Source organism: Scleropages formosus, chromosome 10 (assembly GCF_900964775.1).
Source record: "Scleropages formosus chromosome 10, fSclFor1.1, whole genome shotgun sequence".
Classification (NCBI taxonomy): Eukaryota; Metazoa; Chordata; class Actinopteri; order Osteoglossiformes; family Osteoglossidae; genus Scleropages; species Scleropages formosus.
The window spans coordinates 4,497,367-4,519,263 of record NC_041815.1 but is presented as its reverse complement, the minus strand read 5'-3'; the positions used below and the strand labels follow the sequence as shown (position 1 = coordinate 4,519,263).

The 21,897-nt window shown below is 44.4% G+C and overlaps 1 protein-coding gene across 1 annotated transcript in view; it reads right to left on the bottom strand.

Annotated features, from left to right (window-relative positions):
• Positions 1-21,897, bottom strand: part of LOC108941708 (neurobeachin-like) — a 215,912-nt gene that overhangs the window by 171,960 nt on the left and 22,055 nt on the right. The window contains exon 2 of the mRNA XM_029255524.1: positions 353-584. Within this exon, the coding sequence (XP_029111357.1) occupies positions 353-584 (232 nt within the window). The remainder of the gene's footprint in view (positions 1-352; positions 585-21,897) is intronic.

Below are 21,897 nucleotides of genomic sequence, written 5' to 3'. Positions count from 1 at the left end.
TAAAATATATTCTCTCTTTTCATCAGCCTGGAATATTCACAAGGACACAGTTTTAGAGAGAGAATTCCTTTCGATGTCCTTCTCTGATACAGACAACCGGACCTTAACATCCCACTGCTCACAACACTTCCAATCAAGACAAATAATTCTTAAAACCTTGTTTGCTCTCAAAAAGTGAATGTGTAATATATAGAAAGGATATTTTCTTTCTGCCTGTAATAGTACAACATATTCCTTTGGTTTGTCCCCTATTTGCAGGATAACTGACTCCCAAGTTCAGTAATATACGGCGTGGGGTCTGCAAACCTTTCAAAGCAGCTTTTTCAGTGCTGGTGTGAGCAAAGTCTCGTACCTGCGATCATGTCATCAACGGTGCTCATGCGCATCAGCACTCGCTGGATGAGGCCCACTTCCGTGCTAGTCTGCAGGTTGCGTACGCTCTTACGCAGGATGGCCGTGAACATGCTCCACATCTCCGCCTGGCACGGCAGGTCGCAATGCTCCAGCAGCTCCACCATGCAGCCAATGCCCTCCGCATCCTGGATGATGAAGTTGGTCTCCAAGTCGAACTCGCCGCCCACAAGCTGCAAAGAAGGGGAGTGATGGAGAATTACTGGGATGGCCCCTTAATCACATTCCCTCCAATTACATTCAGAGTTGTTGCCAGTTCAGTGGCATCTGAAATTTAACAACAAAAGGCTTTTAAACACTAACAATGAATGAGGCAAAAAACACTGGCCAGATGATAGAGAACTCAGAGCGATGATCAAGGCCCACTCTGTGTTTCCTTCCACGATGGAGGACCTGCTCAAGATCGGCACTGTGGCCGTGGAGCCCTGGTCGGCACTCGTGACATCTTTTACATTCACATTCATTTATTTAACAGACACTTTTCTCCAAAGCGACTTCCAATGAACTCTATGTAGTGTTATCAGCCCACACACCTTATTCACCATGGTGAGTTACACTTCTAGATACACTACTTACACTGGATCAATCATCCATACATCAGTGGAACACACACACACTATACTTTTATAGGGTAGGCACAGTACAGTAAAGGAGCTGAGCTCTGTACAAATATGTTAGGCAATCATTAACAACACTCTGCTCCAATGAGGACGTTAACACAGTTATAAGGGAGTAATTAAAGCAGTATGGTTGGACGGCCGTGTTGGCTGGGCAGCGCAAACCAACATTGTCTTCAGACCTCCATAAATGTATACATACCTACAGTTATACAGATATATAGCTGCATTGGTCATTACGAACAACCAGCTACACTCATTTCAACTTCGACTCTTCTCATAACATGAACCGGCTCATATGCAATAAATAGGGGAACGACAAAGAAAAAGTCACAAAAACATTTACAGATTGCAAAAGAAACAGAGCTAATTATTGATGTGTGTGGGTAAATGCAGGAAATTTCCAAGTAACCACTAAAAAAACTGAGTATATCGTCCAACATTTGTCGTACGCGTCATGCTAAGTGATCTCTTTAACGCACTATCCAATTTACTACAAAATTAAGCTTTTTAAAATGCCCAGTCCAGAGATAACAGTGTTTTTCCAGACAGTAAAACTGCATAGCATGGGGCAAACTTGGTCAAATCATGTTCGCTGGGCTCTGCAACAAAGACTCCCAGCCTTGAAAAGCTAGAGAGCTACTTAAAAACGGCCTCCTTTCTCCGAAACGATCGATCATTCACATATAGGAAGCATTAGCTGGAATTAAGGCACGGTGGGGGTACTGAGTGCGAACGGAAGATTTTGCTCTGTTGTTATCGACTTCATGCATCTCTCTGGGAGTTTCAAAGTTTTGCATCTCCATCAGACTTTGCTGGTGGGATGGGGTACCCAGATCCTCCCAAGTTACGGCTCTGCTGCTACTTGTTAATCAGTCACTCAGCCTTTCAGGGTGTTTCTAAAGCCACAAAGCAAACTAAATCTTAGAAAACTGAGTCAATCTGCCCAAGTAATAAGTGTTTTTTGTTATTTGCTCAATTACTAAACTAAAGCAGAACAGAACAAGTGTTTCCACTAATTTAGATTTATGAGTTCATTAGAAGCTAATTATTCAAGGACCAAAAACAATTAAGCAGTCATTGATCAACTTAAACTATTAGCATTATGTTTCATTCTAATGAAAGCCAAAAAGTCTAGAAATATCACTAATAGGTTACATATTCCAGACAAATTTGGCTACTTTGGTTCTCAATCTATCAGATTCAGTTTAATACCCTTTGACTTGTGTCATGACTTTAATTAACATGCCAATCAAAACCAAGGAATCAACAGTATTGTAATTAAAACTTTATCACGGACATTTATACAATTCCTCTCAGTTTTCCTTGTGGGAGAGCAAATGGTAAGATGCCAGTAAAAATGATAAAGTGCTTTAAATATAGTAACATCATTGGGGATATATATATTTATGCTTTGATAACATGAGTCACAAATAAAAAAAAAAAAAGTCTGTTTCATAACACACCGAATGCATTCATGGAGTTCTGTGACTTCTAGATATGTTTCTTTAATCTTTATGGTTTGACTTTCTCTTCAGGATTCACTTGTTTTTTTTTTCCCCTTCTTCAGTTGTCTGGTGACACCCCACATAAATATTCCAGCCAAAACAAAATTTAAAGCAATGTAAAAAATGAGCTTGGCAACATATTTTAGGCAGCTAAATGAGGACATTATCACAGCCAGGTCATTTGTCTTGAGATGCTGATAAATATTTTTATAATCACAGAAATTAAACCCATGACAGAATGTTATTTTGCCTTCCAAAGTATTCAATCTAGAGCCACTGTACACACTGACTGACTTTTCATTCGAGTGCCATGTGAACAAAATTAATGAAATTATCTTAAAATGCATTTCAGACAAAAAAAAGCACATTTTACACTAACGAAGGATCTGCTAAAGGCTTTCAGATTAATAAATCCTCTTCAAAACTAATTGCCTCTTAAAAAAATAAAAACTGCACCACAGAAGCATACTTTTCACTAAAAATTACACATTTAGGAGTGATCACAAATAGCAAAAAGAGCACAATCCATATAAGAGAGACACCAAATATATGGATCCAATCTGCCGCCTTCATAGTAACACTGGGAGCTTCTGCATAACAAATTCTAATGGTCATCGAAGAAGTATTCACTCCTGGCAAACTCAACCATTAGACAACACCAACTAAGTCTTTTCCACTGGACTCATTCCTGTTCAGGGCCAGAACTTCTACAGTAAATGAAGCATGTATTTTTTTAGCTTTCATTCCACCCAGCCACATGCACTCCCCCATTGACTGCTCCTTATTTTCACATTTTAAAAACATTATCTTGAAAGACATTATCTGTCACAGATTGCATTTTTTGACTGATAGGAAAAAGTTGGAGATAAATATACCCTGCGAACTTCTACGTTCAAAATTGTAATAATAGTTAGTTAATAAAAGTTAATACCTTTACAGGTCATCATCATTTCACCGTCATGGCTTTTATGACAACAATGCTTGTTTAGTGGTTCCATCCAAATCTAAGGTTATATCCTTCAGTTTAATCTTCTACTCACAATAATTGCGGTATAGTAAAAGTAGTATATAGTAAAAGTAGCATCTCCATGCTCTTTTCCAGAAAAAAAAAAAAAAGACACAGTACAATATAACAGAAACAAACTGATAATAACAATCAGTAATAAAAAATGTAAGATATCCACAAAAGATGACAAAAGAGTATAAAGAGGAAAAAAATGACAGCGAAGGGAACAAAGGAGAACATGTCAGATGAATAAAGACAGCAATGTGGAAGAGACAGGCGAAAGGTCAGAGAAGTACAGTGGTACCAATCCATAAAAAGCTTTATATGCAAGAATGACAATTTTGAGGTCTACCTGACATGTTGAAACCAGCGCATGTGTCATACTGCCACTTCCATGGCATGTGGTCAGGATTGTAGCTGCTGAATGCTGAACATACTGGACTTGGTTTAAGATGGTTTTCAATCAGCCAGCAAGGAGAGCATTATAGAAGTACATGAGTAACTAATCCTAAAAAGGGAACTTAGTGACAGAGTCATGAAAACCTAGCAAACTTATTACTAAACCATTAAAACTAACAGAAATACCTTAAAACCGCTTACCGAAACGCCAGTACTCTACATTAACTTGACCAGGAAATGCACAATTAATGCACAAATACAATTTAGAAAATATTTTCAAAATTCCATGCATTTAGATATGCTTTATTATAGGTCATTATTTACAAAAATTACTTTCACTCAGAGTTCTAACAACTTGTCAGGTGACCAAAAAAGCAATATTACCCCCGAAGAGACGAACACTGGGGTGGACACGCTCATCCTGCATATTATGTCCACACTTTCATTGGACTCAGTCTGGACCCCATCAGACTGCAGCTCAAAAGGACCGGGTTTGATTAAGACCGAGGGCAGGGAGCTCAGAGTGCTTTTTGGACATTACTAAGTATGATCATGAAGATGGGGCTCCCCGAGCTCCTCTCCGGCTGGTTCTACTGTAGCGGAAGACAATCTCTGCAGTCGGCAGCCGTGACAGCAGCATGATCAATACTGGCCTGCGTCAGAGTGCGGGGGAGAGGCTGATGACTTCTCTTGAAGTACAGCAGACTGCAAGGTAGAACGTGCCCTAGGCGAAAGTGACGGAACAAGAGAGATCTGACATAGCTCTCAAAATTGTTGTGTCTGCTTCCACAGAGAAGGGCGAGGGCAGCACTTCTGCAAAACCTCACCACGAGCAGTTCAGTCGGCACTGGCAATTCATAAATCACACTGGGTGCTCTGTTTGTACACTGCGGACAAGGTGGAAGGACAAACTCTAAGGTGTAAAATCTCTTCTTTGACATTGCCCCTCTGCAAGATACAACTGCATACTTTATATTATTTAATGGACCTGGACTCAAGTATCATTTCACAACGGAACCACGGATCATTGACTTTGAAAGGCTGATTGCAGCCTAGACTGATAGTTTTCTGGAAAATGGACAGCACTTATCGAAACTCCTCCAAGATCCATGCAACATCAACATCCTTTAATCTTCCCAGGTAGACCCATTACCCATAACATTATTCCAATGAGCTCACGGACTCCTTAGTCCAGTAAAGTTTCCAAGACCTAATGAGAAAAAAATCTTATTCTGGCCATAGACAGTTCTGCATTAGAGAGGTCTGAGCTGAAGATATCTTCTCATTACACCTACTGAGAGTCTAATGTCCCAGCATCTTGTAATCTCACAAAGCTTCATACTTGATATCGGGCACTCATTAAGCAGTTGCGATGTCAGAATGCTCTCAGGAAGATATCATTCCCGTTTGAATCCCTAAAGCACTCAAATATTTACTGCGGTAACTAACGTATGAAGGGCAAATGTAAAGAAAATCCTTTTTAAAATGTCTGACTTTTTATAAATAGCTTTACTGATTTTCACAGACTTGAAAATATGGCATCGCGCAAACCAGAGAACGGTTCTTCTGGCCAAGAGTGGGTGTGGTGAATTTTACCGGTAAAGATGAGGTAGTATTCTAACCAGTGGGACACCCAGCCCACTGTACAAAAAAGCCCTCCAATACCACCACCCCTTCTTCCATAATGTACCTCTGATTCATAGAGCACTTCAGGCTTCAGCAAGGATTAAAAAAGGTCAGCGGGTCCTTCACCACCTATTATTCAGCACAATGAGCTGAAACACTCACAGCCAAAGGAAAAAAAACCAACCTGAAATAGCGCATTACCCCTAAAACTTAGTCGATGCCTGGATCCTGTGGACAAGTGTGTTCTCAGTGTGTAGAGAAGAATGTGGAGAAGTGTATGGAGAGGAGCATGTAATGAGAATATAAGAGTGTGAAAATGTGGAGAAGAGTGTGAAGAAGAATTTGGAGAAGAATGCAGTGAAGAGTGCAAAGAAGAAGTCCGAGAACAGTGACACACAGAATGTGAGAATAGTCAAAACAATAATATGCATAATATAATAAACATAATGAAGAGAATAATGAAAATAATCTGGAGAATGCAAAGACGTTTCTGGGAAAGGACGAGGGGAAGACTGTAAAACAATGTACAGGGGAGTGTAGAAGAGAAGGCAAAGAATGCGAAGAAGAGTGTGAAGGCATCTGCGTAGAAGAACGTAAAGATGTGTGTGTATCCTCCAGAGCTCAAAGCTTCCATGAGCTTTAGCAGAGAGAATCAGGGCTACATATTCAAACCTGTTTGACACTGAATTAATAATGTATTCAGCATTGTTTTCATTCATTACTTAGGCTTTCATGGCAATGTCTTAAGCAAGCCAAGAGACAGCAAGGCAGGATACTGTGGTGGCCCCTTGGGTTTTGGGGAAGCTGACCGGACAAGCTGCAAACACACCAAATGTGATACGGATCTCAGGTTATATTCAAGACGTCCACAAAATTAAGGATAACAAACTGACCCAGCTTGTTACTGTTCAAAATTCTACCTACTCCTTATTTGTGCATCGCAGCTTCCTTATTAAACTGGGATCTAGAGACATATGGAAGGCTGCTGCTACTGATACCTTCCCCTGCTCACTTCACCACAAAGGAAAAAATCACGGAAATCCAGAACAAAAGAGACCACCTGAAGAAAAGACCTCAACACTGATGTAGTACATTCTGAGGTAACCATCAGTATCCTCTGAAGAGCTTTTTCCTTAGGCCATGGGACCCTTCTTCCTTTACTGCCTCATTGCATGGACCAAAAACAAGCTACATCCATTGAGCACACACACACACACACACACACACACACACACACACACACCTTTGCTGATCCATACTGGCTCGAGGAAGGCACTGCAACCTTTCCCTGCCGCTGCCTGGTATTATTCTAGCAGTAGCACCATTCTACACTATCTGTTAAGCCAATGCCCCTGGGAGCTGTGGTGCAGGGGGTTCCCAACCGCAAAGTCTGCACTCTCTCCTTCAGCTACAATCCGTCAAAATGACAGCAGAGGCTAAGAGCATGGAAAAGGAAAGGAAAAGCCATTCGTATCTGCTGCACGGCTCACGCACAAACGTTCTACTGTTAACTGGGCTCACATCAAAGACTGCTGTGCATGAGCTATGAAAGTGTGCATCAGCCTGCTGGACAATCTCACCTTTTTAGAGCCAAGCTTTGGAAGGAGGGATGGATGGAAACAATAAATAAAATGAATGCTCAACCAATCTTTGGAATTCACTATGGGATATTGTTCGAAAAACAATTTATTGTGCCAAGTCATGTGTCCTGCCTAATAAGTACTCAACATCACATAACTTTGAGAGCTGACGACTTCCCTTATATATTTACTTTTTCAGATTACACTTTCTTAATCTGGCAATAAAGGAACACATACCTAGGAAAACAAGGTACTAACTCAGCATTATTCAATAGTAAGTGCATACTTTTGCTTAAATGAAAATGGAAAAACTGGATTACGTCCACACTGATTATAGATAATAGTTCATTATTAAAGTCAAGAGAATTAAGCTTTGCAGTCGAGTGTGAGATGGACAGTACTAAGCAGGTGTGTGCTTTCCAGATGTATTCACTCACTCAAAGGAAGGACACAATGTCTACAGCACATTTCTGTTTTTCACTGATCAGACCTTTCCAGGCAGAAAGAAGCAACAGAATTCTCTCAGGTCCCAGGATCTCTCCATCTGCTTGCAGCAAACATTTTAGTTTAGTCATGTCAGATGAATCACCGATAAAAGGAAGAGAGTTAACTCCTGAGGTTATGAAGTGCTTCTCAACAGCTGCGGGATCGTGAATCTCAGTATTCTACAGGCACTTTAAACATACAATGAAAGACTTAGACCATGACACTACCTTAAAAATCTAAATGTGTCAGAGGAGGAAGACTCAAAAATAAGTGCTTCTATGTGATGTTTGTGTCCACAAACATTTTATTCCGCGATTATCGTGGGAATCTGAATAAACATACTGACCAGATAATGGCATTACTGGTGATTTCATCCTCATCTGTCAAATACATGAATTACAGAAAAGGAGGCATTTCTGTAGCGGCAATCTGGGACAAAAACGAGTGCAAAGTCAAACGTTTTTCATGACCTACATGACGATGCAACTTCACATCCAGAGGATCGATGTCAAGTAGCAACAGCAGGTATTGTGGGTGTTTAAGGACAGTTACTCAGAACAAGAAGGCTGGCCCCCACAACTATCATATAGTCAATCAAACCTTATATAAATGGGTAGAATTAAGATTTTTTTGGGGGGGAAAGCATCAGCTAACCAATAAAATAAGAATAATAAACTGCATCTAAGTAGATCGTCTCCAAGAAGAGATACAGTGCCTTCACACTGTAGGAACAAGGACATAGAGAGAAAGGCCTTAATTAAAACATTATGCCTTTCATTTATGATGTGCATCTCGAATTTGATGGGTGTTACTTAATGCTCTCCTGCAATAACATAAAGGGAGATAACAGGCTCGAGGGCTCTCTCATACAGTATTCTCTATAATTAAAACACGCCCGCACCCGATGGTTTACGCTGGAAAAGCACACTCACCGGACAAGGTGTTAAATGACATTGACAAGATTCGTGTTGAGAGCGCTTACATTATGGGTCAAGTTAAAAGCAGAATTCAGATTTTCAAAATACCTTCAAGTGGACTACGGGAAAAAAATATTCAAAATGTATTTTTTCTGGTGCTAAAATAAGACATAGCTCATTACCATACGGCAGCTTTTGTACACTGAGTTTTGAAAAATAAACTCTTTAAAGTGATTGAGATGCAGTATAAGTACCACACACACACACACACACACACACACAGTCTAAAACCACTTGTCCGCTGGGGGGGGGGGGGGGGGTCGCAGCAAACTGGAGCCTAACCCAGCAACACAGGGCACAAGGCTGGAGGGGACACACCCAGGACGGGATGCCAGTCCATCACAAGGCATCCCAAGCAGGACTCGAACCCCAGACCCACCAGAGAGCAGCCACAAGCCAAATCCGCTGTGCCACCGCACCCCTCCAACAGAAGTGCTAGTCCACTTTGAGTAAACGTAACAAAAGTTAAAGCTAAAAGCTTGAGCTATCAGGATTGTAACAACCTTCAAATTTCAAAGTTTAAAACACCACTGAAAGAGCAAGAGCTGATGAACTTATTCACATAAACACTGAGCTCTACAGATACTTAGAAGAGGAAATTTCGCACTGACATCTGCGCTGGGAGACGATCGTCTGACATTCCTTTATACAGTAACTCCTCAAACATTTTAACTTTTGCTGTTTCCATCAATCCTTTACCATATTTTACTCCATATTAGAGCTACCAACACCAATACAATTTATGAAGCTAGGGAATTAACATTTACACTTATGTAGTCAGCTCTGAGTTGTTGTATGTAGCACCATGGTGCTGGAGGAACATTGTTTTATTTCATATACATTTATTCACTTAGCAGACACTTTTCTCCAAAGCAACTTACAATGGATACTATGTAGCATTACCAGCCCACACACCTTATTCACCAAGGTGACTTACACTGCTAGATACACTACTTACAATGGCTCACTCATCCATACATACATCAGTGGAACACACACACACTCTCTGTGTCACTCTACACACTATGGGAAACCTCAACAGCATGTCTTTGGACTCTGGGAGGAAACCAGAGCACCTGGAGGAAACCCACACAGACACAGGGAGAGCATGCAAACTCCATACGAACTGAGTGGGGATTGAACCCACATTCTCCCACACCACCCAGGCACTGTAAGACAGGAAGGCTACACATTGTGCCACCCACTGTGTACTGTACCAGTTGTATATGGTTCTAAGCCACTTGACTACAACAGATCATGACACAAAATCATTCCAAGTCTGTTAACATATAAACTTCAACAACATCTATTTTTGACTTAATTTAATTTTTTTTATGTTAAGAAAAAGAACGCATTGTGGTGCTGAGCTGATCGGCCTTGTCCAATCCCACTTTGCGTTCTCTTCCTTCCTCTGCCTGCTGTCAAGTTGAAGCAGACTGCTAAGAAAACACACAGGGAATGTACAGGTAACTGGTTCAACTGGTTTGTTCAAGCGGGTTTCCTGTGCAGCAAGGCAGAGACATGTTTTTCTGCAGGAGATCAAAGTGCACAAACAGTGTGACTGCAGAATGAGTGCGGAGACCATCTGAAAATACCACGAAATATAAAGTAGACACATCTGGGTCAGCGCAGCACCGGTTTCCCAGCAAAAGTGTTTTGGAGGCAATTTAAATCATGTGGCAGATTAAAGAGTTTTGTCACAAACTAGGATAAAGTGCAGAAGTGGTTAAGGCTCAGCTTCAAAAGGACACTCGCCAGTGCAGGCCACACGCACATAGAACAAGGAACACACTAAGACAGCACACACAAACAGTGACCTGGTCTCTCAAAGAGCACCTAATGAGCCAACGAGTCTCTAAAGAAATTTCTATTAGTCAAGAATGTCCCTTCCTGGATCGGGGCCTTGGCGTGGCAGAAGGGCTTGCGTGATCTAGGGATCTCCAGAGCTATGTCGTCGGGAGCATTGTGCTCCTGGTAGGGTCTCCCAAGGCGAACAGGTCTGAAGTGAAGATCCAGACTAACATGATCCAAAAAACCCCTATGAAAAACGGAAACCGAAAAACGTTTACTCTGCCCGGAATAGGGTCACCGGGACCTACCCCTGGAGCCAGGCCTGGGGGTAGTGTTCCTAGGCAAGTGCCTGGTGGCTGGGCAGCCCACGTAACTTGGCCGGGCTCAGCCCGAAAAGGCATCGGTGGGGGGGTCATGTGGGCCCACCACCTGCAAGGTCCAGCATGGGGGTCGGGTGCTAAGTATACCTAGTGGCGGGAGGGGGCAGGGTGGTGCATGGCGTCACGGCCCCTCGCGACGAAAACTGGGTCTTGGTACATGGAATGTCACCTCACTTGGGGGGAAGGAGCTGGAACTGGTGCGGGAGGTTGAGAAATACCAACTAGATATAGTTGGGCTCACCTCCACTCACAGTGTTGGCTCTGGAACCAAACTCCTCGATAAGGGGTGGTCCCTCTCCTGCTCAGGAGTTGCACGAGGCGAGTGGCGACGGGCGGGTGTGGGGATACTCACAAGCCCCCGGCTGGCTGCCATACAGTTGGAGTTTATCCTGTTGGACGAGAGGGTCACCTCAATGCAACTTAGAGTCACAGAGAGGAAAACTTTGACTGTTGTGTGCTTATGCACCAAACAGCAGTTCAGAGTATTTCGGCCTTCTTGGATAAGGTGGGAGGGGTTCTGGACAGGGACCCACCTACAGACTCCATAGTCCTGCTGGGGGACTTCAATGTTCACGTCGGCAATGACTGGAAAATCTGGCGGGGGGTGATTGGGAAGAACGGCCTGCCCGATCTGAACCCGAATGGTGAAATGTTATTGGACTTCTGTGCTAGTCATGGTTTGTCCATAACAAACACCATTTGTAGAACACAAGGATGCTCATAAGTATACTTGATACCAGAGCTCCTTGGGCCAAAGGTCAATGATCAACTTTGTAGTCTTTTTTTCTGACTTGAGGCCACATGTTCTGGGCACTCGGGTAAAGAGAGGTGCTGAGCAGGAGGTGGTGAGTTGGATCAGATGGCGGGGAAAACTGATGGACAGACCCGGTAGGCCCAGACGTTTAATGAGGGTGTGCTGGGAACAACTTTCAGAGGACCTTGTCCGAAATGATTTTAACTCACACCTCTGAAAGAGCTACTCCCATGTCCCAGAGGAGGTAGAGGACATGGAGTCTGAATGGACCCTGTTCAAAACCTCCATTGTGGAATCAGCCAGGCACAGCTGTGGCCAAAAGCTTGTTGGTGCCAGCCAGGGCGGCAACCCGAGAACCCGCTGGTGGACACTGGTGGTGAGGGAAGCCGTCAAGCTGAAGAAGGAGGCCTTTAGGGCCTGGTTGGCTCTGGGAATTCCTGACTCAGCAGACATGTTCCGGCAGGCGAAGAAGGCAGCAGCGGCTGCGGTTGCAGAAGCAAAATCCCGGGCATGGGAGGAGTTTGGAGAGGCCACGGAAAATGACTATCGGTTGGCTTCAAAGAGGTTCTGGAGAACCATCCGGCAGCTCAGAGGGGTTGGAGAAGTTTCGCTCAGGCTGCGTTTAGCAGGAGTGGAGAAACTCTGACCTCTGATGAGGACATTGTTGGGAGGTGGAAGGAGCACTTTCAAGAACTCTTAAACCCGAGTGATATGCCTCTCTTACAGGAGTCAGGGCCAGAGGCTTTCGGGCTGTCAGAGTTCATTTCCCTGGTGGAAGTCACTGAGGTAGTTGGTAAGCTCCACAGTGCCAAAGCGCTGGGGGTGGATGAGATCCGCCCGGAAATGCTTAAGGCCCTGGATGTAGCAAGGCTGTCATGGTTGACACGCCTCTGCAATGTTGCATGGACCTCGGGGACAGTGCCTTTGGATTGGCAAACTGGGGTGGTGGTCCCTATCTTTAAAAAAGGGGTGTGTGCTAACTATCGGGATATCACACTCCTCAGCCTCCCTGGGAAAGTCTATGCCGGAGTGCTGGAGAAGAGGCTCCGGCCGATAGTTGAACCTCAGATTGAAGAGAAACAATGCAGATTCCGCCCTAGCCGTGGAACAGTGGACCAGCTTTTTACCCTCTCACAGATCATTGAAGGGGCATGGAAGTTCGCTAATCCAGTCTACATGTGTTTTGTGGACTTGGAGAAGGCCTATGACCGTGTCCCCCAGAAAATTTTCTGGGAGGTGCTTCGGGAGTATGGGATACCGGGGCCGCTACTGCGAGCCATTAGGTCCTTGTACATACGGAGCGAAAGCTGTGTCCGCATACTTGGCATTAAGTCAGGCCTGTTCAGTGTGGGTGTTGGACTCCGCCAAGGTTGTGCCTTGTCTCCACTCCTGTTTGTGGTTTTCATGGACAGGATATCAAGGCGCAGTCAAGGTCAGGAGGACATTCTGTGTGGGAGTCGGAAGGTGACATCTCTGCTTTTTGCGGATGATGTTGTCCTTTTGGCACCGTCACATGGCTGTCTCCAGCACGCAGTGGAACGGTTTGCAGCCGAGTGTGAAGCGGTTGGGATGAGGATCAACACCTCAAAGTCTGAGTCCATGGTTCTCTCACGGAAAAGGATGGTATGCCCCCTCCAGGTAAGGGGAGTTTTTGCCCCAGGTGGAGGAGTTCAAGTATCTTGGGGTCTTGTTCACAAGTGAGGGAAGAAGGGAGCGCGAGATCGGTCACAGAGTGGGAGCAGCGGCAGCAGTAATGCGGTCGCTGTACCGGTCTGTAGTGGTGAAGGGGGAGCTGAGCCATAAGGCGAAGCTCTCCATTTACCGGTTGATCTACGTCCCTACCCTCACCTATGGTCATCAACTCTGGGTGATGACCAAAAGAATAAGATCGTGGATACAAGCGGCCGAAATGAGTTTTCTCCGCAGGGTGCTGGGACTCACTCTCCGTGACGGGGTGAGGAGTTCGGACATCCGGGAAGAACTCAGAGTAAAGCCGCTACTCCTTCACATTGAGAGGAGCCAGTTGAGGTGGTTCGGGCATAAGGCGCCCCCTGGGCGCCTCCCTTTGGAGGTATACCAGGATCGGCCAACTGGGACGAGGCCCCGAGGTCGGTGCAGGACCCGCTGGAGAGATTATATCTCACAGTTGGCCTGGGAACGGCTGGGGATCCCCCAGGTTGAACTGAAGGAAATTGCGGGGGACAGGGGCGGCTGGGCCTCTCTGCTCTCCCTGCTGCTACCGCGACCCTTTTAGGACAAGCGGGACAGAAGATGGATAGTCAAGAATGTTCCCCTACCCTTCCTTAAGGGAGCTGGTAGTGTAGTGGTTAGGGTTACTGCCTTAGAATCGAAAGGTTGCAGGTTTGATTCCCCCCTCCAGCTGTAGTACTCTTGAGCAAAGTAGTTACCTAAATGAGTAAAAATTGAGTTCCAGTAAAAATTACCCAGCTGTCCAAATGAATAGATAGAATGTTAATCTACCTACAGTCAAGTTGTCTTGGGAAGCGCATCAGCTTCAGGCAACTAAACACAAAAACTTACAGCAGAATGAATGCTGCCATATTTTTGTACAAATAATGTAACATGAACATGTCATGTGCTTCAAAGATAGCCCCCAAACTCTCTATAACAGTAAAAATAAAGTAAGGTCTCAAGTGTAAGATTTTTAAAGAGCATTTTTTTCCCATATGAACTACTTACAATGACAGTGATAGATGGAATATTACACACACACACACACACACACACACACACACACACACACACACACACACACACAGTGAAACAGTTTGTCCCAAGCAGGATTGTGGCGAGCCAGAGCCTAACCCAGCAACACAGGACGTAAGGCTGGAGGGGGAGGGGACACACCCAGGACGGAACACACCCAGGATGGGACGCCAGTCCATCACATGGCACCCTAAGCAGGACTTGAACCCCAGACCTGCCAGAGAGCAGGCACAGGCCAATCCCGCTGCACCACCCCACCCCCCGAATATTACACAGTATAGCACAATACAATAATAAAGCATAAATGCAATCCTGTGTAAGTCATCATTTCTTAAGGTGAGTGCTGGAGAAGGCAATCGCTTCTGAGCTGCGACGATGATGCTGTGCTGCAAGCGGCGGGAGGTAGGAAATCGGGTGGTGATCGAGGGAGAGAGTACACAGACAGTTTCGTGCATGGAGTGGACTCCCCCACTGGCCATGCTTTTAGCGTAAGCAAGTCATTCTTGCATGAACTGCATGGAGTATTTGGTCTAAATATAAGTCACACGGTAGACATTTCAGTTATTCCTGTGTTTTACATGTAGGACTGTGTTGGACTCACATTAGATCCAGGTTGTGCGCTACCCCACCCCCCAATTCCTCTGTACTTTCCACATTCTTTGCAAAAAGTGGTCATTTGTCACAGAGCCCCTCAAAGACACAAAATTAATTTCAACAGAAGCACGCAGCCCTGCTCCTTGCAATTTGTCCACAGGAAACAATGAAATGCAGCGATTTGTATTCACACACTGAAAACGCAATCTCTGCGACACTGCCTGAAACCACCAAACTTTAAACCCTTCAAAGAAGAAAGACACAAGGCCATACAAAAAAGGGGGGAAAAAAAAGATTAATGCACTGCAGGAATAGCAGAGCATATATTTATAGTCAATCTCTCAGGTCCAGACAATGACTCCAGAAAAGAGAAGGGGGATCTAGGATAAAATCTGCAACATGTTAACCATATTTATTCATTCAGCTGACACTTTTCTCCAAAGCAACTTACAGTGTTAACCTACTTACAAGTATTTACCCATTATATAGCTGGGTAATTTAACTGGAGCAATTTAGTATAAGTACCTTGCTCTGTGTGTGTACCTTGCTCTAAGGTATGAGAGCTGGAGAAAAGATTTGAACCTGCAACCTCTGGATCCAAAGGCACCAGTACTAACCAATACGCTACCTGTGATCTATGCTACACTTAAAAAAAGTCAAGTGAACTGTCTGGGGAGGGGGGGATGGTTGGTGTCCAGCAATCACCGGGGAATAATGTCATCTTGATGATTTTCCACTCTCAACATTCTGGCACCAAACAAACAGGATGAAGGGGCAGTGATCGCAACAAGGGATGAGAGGCTCAGGGGCGCTCAAAACAACCCACAAAACAATAGACTTGAAATGACAGCTTTAGCCTGAGTTCAGTACATACAGCCTGGTCTGCAGCGAGCTGAGATCAGGGCATAAATACTAGGTTGAGGTCATTCACTATGGCACATGTTCCGCATGGCACCGTTCTAAGACCTGCTCCCAGTTGAAAACACTCATCATTCACACATAGAAATTTGCATGTTGACATCACCCGATACACCCACTAGGCAATCCATTCACATGCACACACTCACAAATCACTGCCACGTAAAATGTACAAACCCTAAGACACTTTCGGCTGAGCTCTTACACACGCACAGCCACTGACACTGTAGCAACACACACATTCCAGTGATGAATGACTTCAGCCAACAGTCTTCCAAGGTTTTCTACGATCCGCTACATTGACAGATGGTACTTTAATGCTTGTTCAGTAGTTTTCCTACGTAACAACTCATCTATTCAAATTGAAAACCATATTATATCCAAAAGGCTCATTTTATGTGTGAGAGACAAGTCTGACATGGGAATTTTTCTCACATCAACTTATCAAAAATCAGCACATGGAAGTTGGAATGTGACACTCACTGTTATTTTGTCAGATTACAACGTTGGATGAATTTGACAGCTTTTCTTCCTGTGGCTCCCTGAAGACCCTGGAGCCTCAGCTATAACCTGTGGCCAGATTCCTATTCAGAAAAGCAATCCAGCTATTGACCTTCTCCACCTGAAAGGACGTTAATCAATGATGTAACTCATTGCATTCATTTTGCTGACCGCTTTGTCCAACGCTACTTAGTGCTGTGTTTGTATACGAAGGTACTTATAATTACTTACCAATTTTAAATACGGATATTTTTGCTACAGTAATCCAGTGTAAGTACCTCGATCAATGGTACTAGAGCAGGTTGCATAAATCATTTAAATTGAAAATAACTTTCAACAGGCTGTTAATAAAAATCAACCAATTAATAATAATTAAGCATAAACCAAAGAAACATACAAAGTTCTGGCATTGTGATAAGAAAATCCAGAGGGATAACATAGTGCCTAGCAGTCCCCAGTGTTAGTCAGGCAGCTAAGCAGTCTTTCCCCTAAAATGGTCAATTAACAATAACAATGCCCAAAGAACGTCACCAGGAGACCAATATTTGCCTTTCCCAATTTAAAGCAAGTTAATGGATATTAAATTGACGGCATAAAATTGAATGTCATTTTTGTATTCATAGCTGGTACGGAATAAATGGGTAGAAAGCCCCTGAGACACACTTTATCTGGCGCTTACAAACACAGGAGAGGCACACGAAACTGGTTATAAGGAGGGTGCTTCTGCTGTTGGATGACCTTAAGAGAAACTGTTTGAAAAGAACAAAAAAACCCAGCAGTATAATTGGGTAAATAATTTTAAGCAGCTTAGCACTGTAAGTCACTTTGGAGAGAAGCATTGATTTACATGGGGGGTGCAGTGGGTTTAGACAGATCCTGCTCTCCGGTGGGTCTGGGGTTCGAGTCCCGCTTGGGGTGCCCTGCGATGGACTGGCGTCCTGTCCTGGGTGTGTCCCCTCCTGCCCTGCGCCCTGTGTTGCCGGGTTAGGCTCCGGCTCACCGCGACCCCGCTTGGGAGAAGCAGCTTTGGCCGGTGTGTGTGTGTTACTTACCTGAAGTAACTTAATGTAATGAAAGGAGCTGCTAAGGACTGGGTGCAGAAAAATCAGTACATCCTCAACGACATTAAGGTGTCATGGCACAATTTCTTTACATGGTTGCCTGGGCTCTGCTCCGGTTGTCTTTCTGGTCAAACCATTTGAAATGATACAACACTCACAACCCAGAGAGGTAAAAAAAAAAAAAAATAGCAGAAATTTTATTAAGGATTCTGACAATGATGATTACAATCATTATTATTAAACTTCTTAGCAAATTCTTTCACCAAAAACAACTTAAATACCACATTTACCTAATGCTTTTCTCCAAAGCAACTTACAATAAGTTAGGGTGACATTTATTACAAGCTTACAATCATGTACTCATTTATACAGCTCAGTATTTTCACTGGAGCAATTTAGGATAAGTATGTTGCTCAAGGCTACTACAGCTGGAGGTGGGAATTAAACCTGTGATCTTTAGATCTGAAGGCAGTGACCCTAACCACTACGCTACCAAGGGTACGAAGGGAATGCGATACAAATTTCTGAAGAACTGTCAGGGACAAAGGCATGGGAAGTGAGCAAAGCGTGATGCAAAGCGATCATGAGGACGAGGTGAAAAGCGGTGTACAGAAATTCCCAGCGGCAGGGCGGAAGCCTGCTCTGAACTCCAGCACCGAAAAGGCCGGCGAGCGCTGCTCCCCTGCCCTTTCATTGTGGCACTCTGGCATTATCGCTCTGTCCCTGTCACGGGATACTCCCAGAGTGCGGGACGCCAGGGGGAGCGGGGCGTAGGCCAGACCGTTCCGCCCTGTCACCCGCCAACAGATTCGCTGCGCTGAGCGCTGGCTGCTCTTCCCTCTGAAAGCACATGCTGTCAGGGGAAGGGCGATAACGGGGGATGTCTTTGCACACGCAGCTCCCACCGATCCACGAGGCTCGGGGTGCTAGTGCAAGAACGCTGCCCGATGCAGAAAAGATAGCGTCCGCGGCAGCCTGCCACTCAGGTGTCTGTCACACCACCAGCTCCACCCGCTGACTCCCGTTTAACTGCACTTTCATATCCCGGCTACATGTGCGTTAATCAGTTCGGTTCACAGCGTTTACGAAGGAAGGCGAACGGGTCATTTGCAACATAACAGTCAATGGAAATCTGAGACAACTATGTAAAGCCCCTTCTGACAAGCAAAGCACTGAACTCCTGTGTGTCTGCTGGAGGAAATAAGACAATGCATTTTTATAAGGCAAGTCAGATAATATAATTTCATTTCAAAGTTGCCCACTGGCAGGTCTGATTTTTAGAATAAAAGCAGCAGGGACCATTTCTTACCGGTAAGAACTGTGAGAGTGACAGTTTCTAAAATTGAAAACTCTAAAGACAAAAACATTTTTTTTTTTGTTTTTTAAAGAAATGACAACAAAGATAGAGGGTACTACCCAAATCATCATTAGCGTTTACTGAGTTCAGTAGCTTTCAGTAAATGAATAGCATGAGGACAGTTAAAGCATTGCAATTAAGACAACAACTTTTAAAAAAAGAAAATGTTATCGCCCAAGAACATCGAGAATGAATGAATTAACAATGATCCCTGGCGCGCGGCCAATCGCTGTTCTTCCAGAACTGTTAACGGAATTACGAAGACCAGGATGCGGTACACCTGTCCAGAGCGAGTCGGATGCAGTGAACAGAATCAGACAAGAAATGTGAGCATCGCGATCATGGAGCTCTAGCTGACAGCTGCCACCAGGGACTCTTCTGTGTATTGACCTAAGATCAATGTACAATGACCATTGGTGGCACAATGTCCAATGTATCCAGTTTAAGGACACACACACACACACACACACACACACACAGTCTACAACCCCTCATCCCAAGCAGGGTCACGGCGAACCGGAGCCTAACCCAATAACACAGGGCGCAAGGCTGGAGGGGGAGGGGACGCACCCAGGACGGGACGCCAGTCCATCGCAGGGCATCCCAAGCAGGACTCGAACCTCAGACCCGCTAGAGAGCACGTATATATAAGAACGCAACCTCAGCGCTGATTTTCCAGAAAATTTCCCGATTAATACCATAACAAGTATATAACTTAAATAATCAAATGATGTTATAAAGTGATTTTAAAGAGGAAATGACTTAAAAACTGCTGTTTCAGCCTCTATTCCAATGCTTCAACAGCAAAAGAAAAATATCACGACCTGGTTCTGGATTTCCGACGGAAACACGTAGTTATTGTCCCCCAGAGCAGGGGTGTATTTTATTTCCAGCCTCTCCACTTTGGAATCACACTCAGACAAGTGTGAAATACCACAGTCAAATTTATTTGGCCGCGTAATTGAACGCTACCCTGCCACGGTTCTGAGCAGAGGCTGCAGGGGGTCCAAACCTTGTTCCTTCTGCTACAGCAGCGGAGCTGAAGACCCCCTTCCGGTATCAGACAAATCCCCACGCCTCTCCCCTTCCCCGTCTCTGGCACAGAATGGCGTTTCCTCCATCGTCATCCCAGGGGAGGACAGCGTTGCCACCTGCCTGCGGAGCTACGTTGATCCTGCTCTTGGCCACAGCCTGAAAACAAACCGGACACTCTCTCAGTGACTGTACACCTCCCTGTGACATGTCCGATCCTTTTCACACACACGCACACGCACGCATCGCATCCCCTATTATCCCTGCCGGCCTCATGGGCCTCGGAGCACTTATTAGTGTGATCGCACAGAGCTAAACTCCCACCCCGCCTCGAACTTTCTGCTCGGTCTCGCTGAAGCTCTGGGTAAGAAAATTCTGCACAGCTTCAGAGATTGCGAAGAGGCCAACAGTATAATCCCAAGGGAAAATTAGATTAATGTCTTTCGGAAAGGCATTAAGAACCTCACGGATTTACCTGAGCTCTTTTTAATTTAATATTCCTCGAGCCTATTTGAGATTAGTCTTGTTCTTGAGCAGGAAGGGATTCCTTACTGTGCTCTACTGGCAGGGTGGGCAGATAATGTCACTCTGATGGCAGAAAGGAACTGGCTGCTGCAAAAAATGCTGAAGGCCCGGCTGGTCATGTCAGCATATCACCAACAATGTATTCAATCTGCTAGGTGAAGAGAGGTCCGAGTCTCCCTTCTTAGGTTTCTGCTTTCCCACATAATTCAATAAGCACTGACTGGCTCCTGGGTTCTTCATTAAAATTTAAATTGAATTAAAATTTAAAGTATTACCGCTACGAGATTACCATATGGCCATATATATCTATATAACTACCTACCATATTACTATCAACAGAATGAGGCATAGTTATTGGCACTTATGGGTCCCGACCCTCAACTCATGAGCGAAGAGGCTACGTATCTGCTCGATCCATGGTGACCAGCATCACAGACCTTGATAGCCTTTAACCAGGCTCTGATCACGGCACGTTACTGGGAGGAGAATGGGCAGAATGGGTGAATGGGGCAGGGAAGGACTTGGGTTGGAGACCCTGAAAAAGTTGTGTCAAATCTTCCACCCAGTGTTGATTGATATGAATTCAAGACTGCTAGATCATTTTTACTGGCTCTTTACTTCTACACACACACACAGTCTGCTAAACTTGCAAAAGGTCAGCAAGCAGGAAGCCAAATGTTTCTGAATGACAAAAGAAAACAGTATGAGGGATGAACAAATAAGACAGCAGACATTACAATATATATCCACATCTTCCCCCAACGTATCTATCGAGTGATGCGCGATACTTCGCACAGTCGCCCTGGATGGGAGATACTGCGAAGACTACTTGGCGAGATAAAAGTTACCGTAGATGACGACAGAGCACGGAGCAGCTTCTTTGCTACTGACAGCTTCAGACGCTGCTTGAAAACATTCGAGTTCTTTTCCCGAAGCATGACACCATCAACAAAATCAGCTGGAAAAAAACTCGCCTAAACATAAAAACATTTTTGTACACCCCGTCATCTGTGTTTTAAAACACATCAGGTGTATTTGTTAATTATGCACCTGATTTTTTTTTTTTTTATTTAGTTGCTGTTTTTTATCCATGAGATGAATATAAACATGTGGGGGGAAAAATGTTTTCCGCACCTGGCTCATCGCTCTGTGTTTTCATCCATCAGTGCATGTGTCTGACTCACGTTTAGCCGACAGGGTCTCGAAGCAGCCGGAGCACTGCTGGAGTAATGCCCCATTTGGGCCCTTTTCCCACACTTAAAATCCCAGAAAGGTCAGGAGACAAGGAGGTGAAAGACACCATTCCAAAGTGCCCCAGAAGAACACTCCCCTCATGCTGTCCTGCAGTCGACTACGTGATGCGTTCGCCCCAGAATTCCTTCCCTGCACACTGCCTCTTAACGGCCTATAAAAAAAAAAACCCTATAAAAAACTGAAACCCCCCAACACACAGTGCAGGGGCTGGATGGGTTATACACATTTTTACCATAAAGACACTATATAAGTCTCCAACATGGGTTTTTATTCATTTATTTATTTCTTTGCTGTAACTTCCTATAATGTGACAATTAAGTTGTAATGACTTGACCAGAAGGACCATTTGAGCAGCAGCATCAGCTGTCATTTAAAGAAGAACCTTTTTAGCAG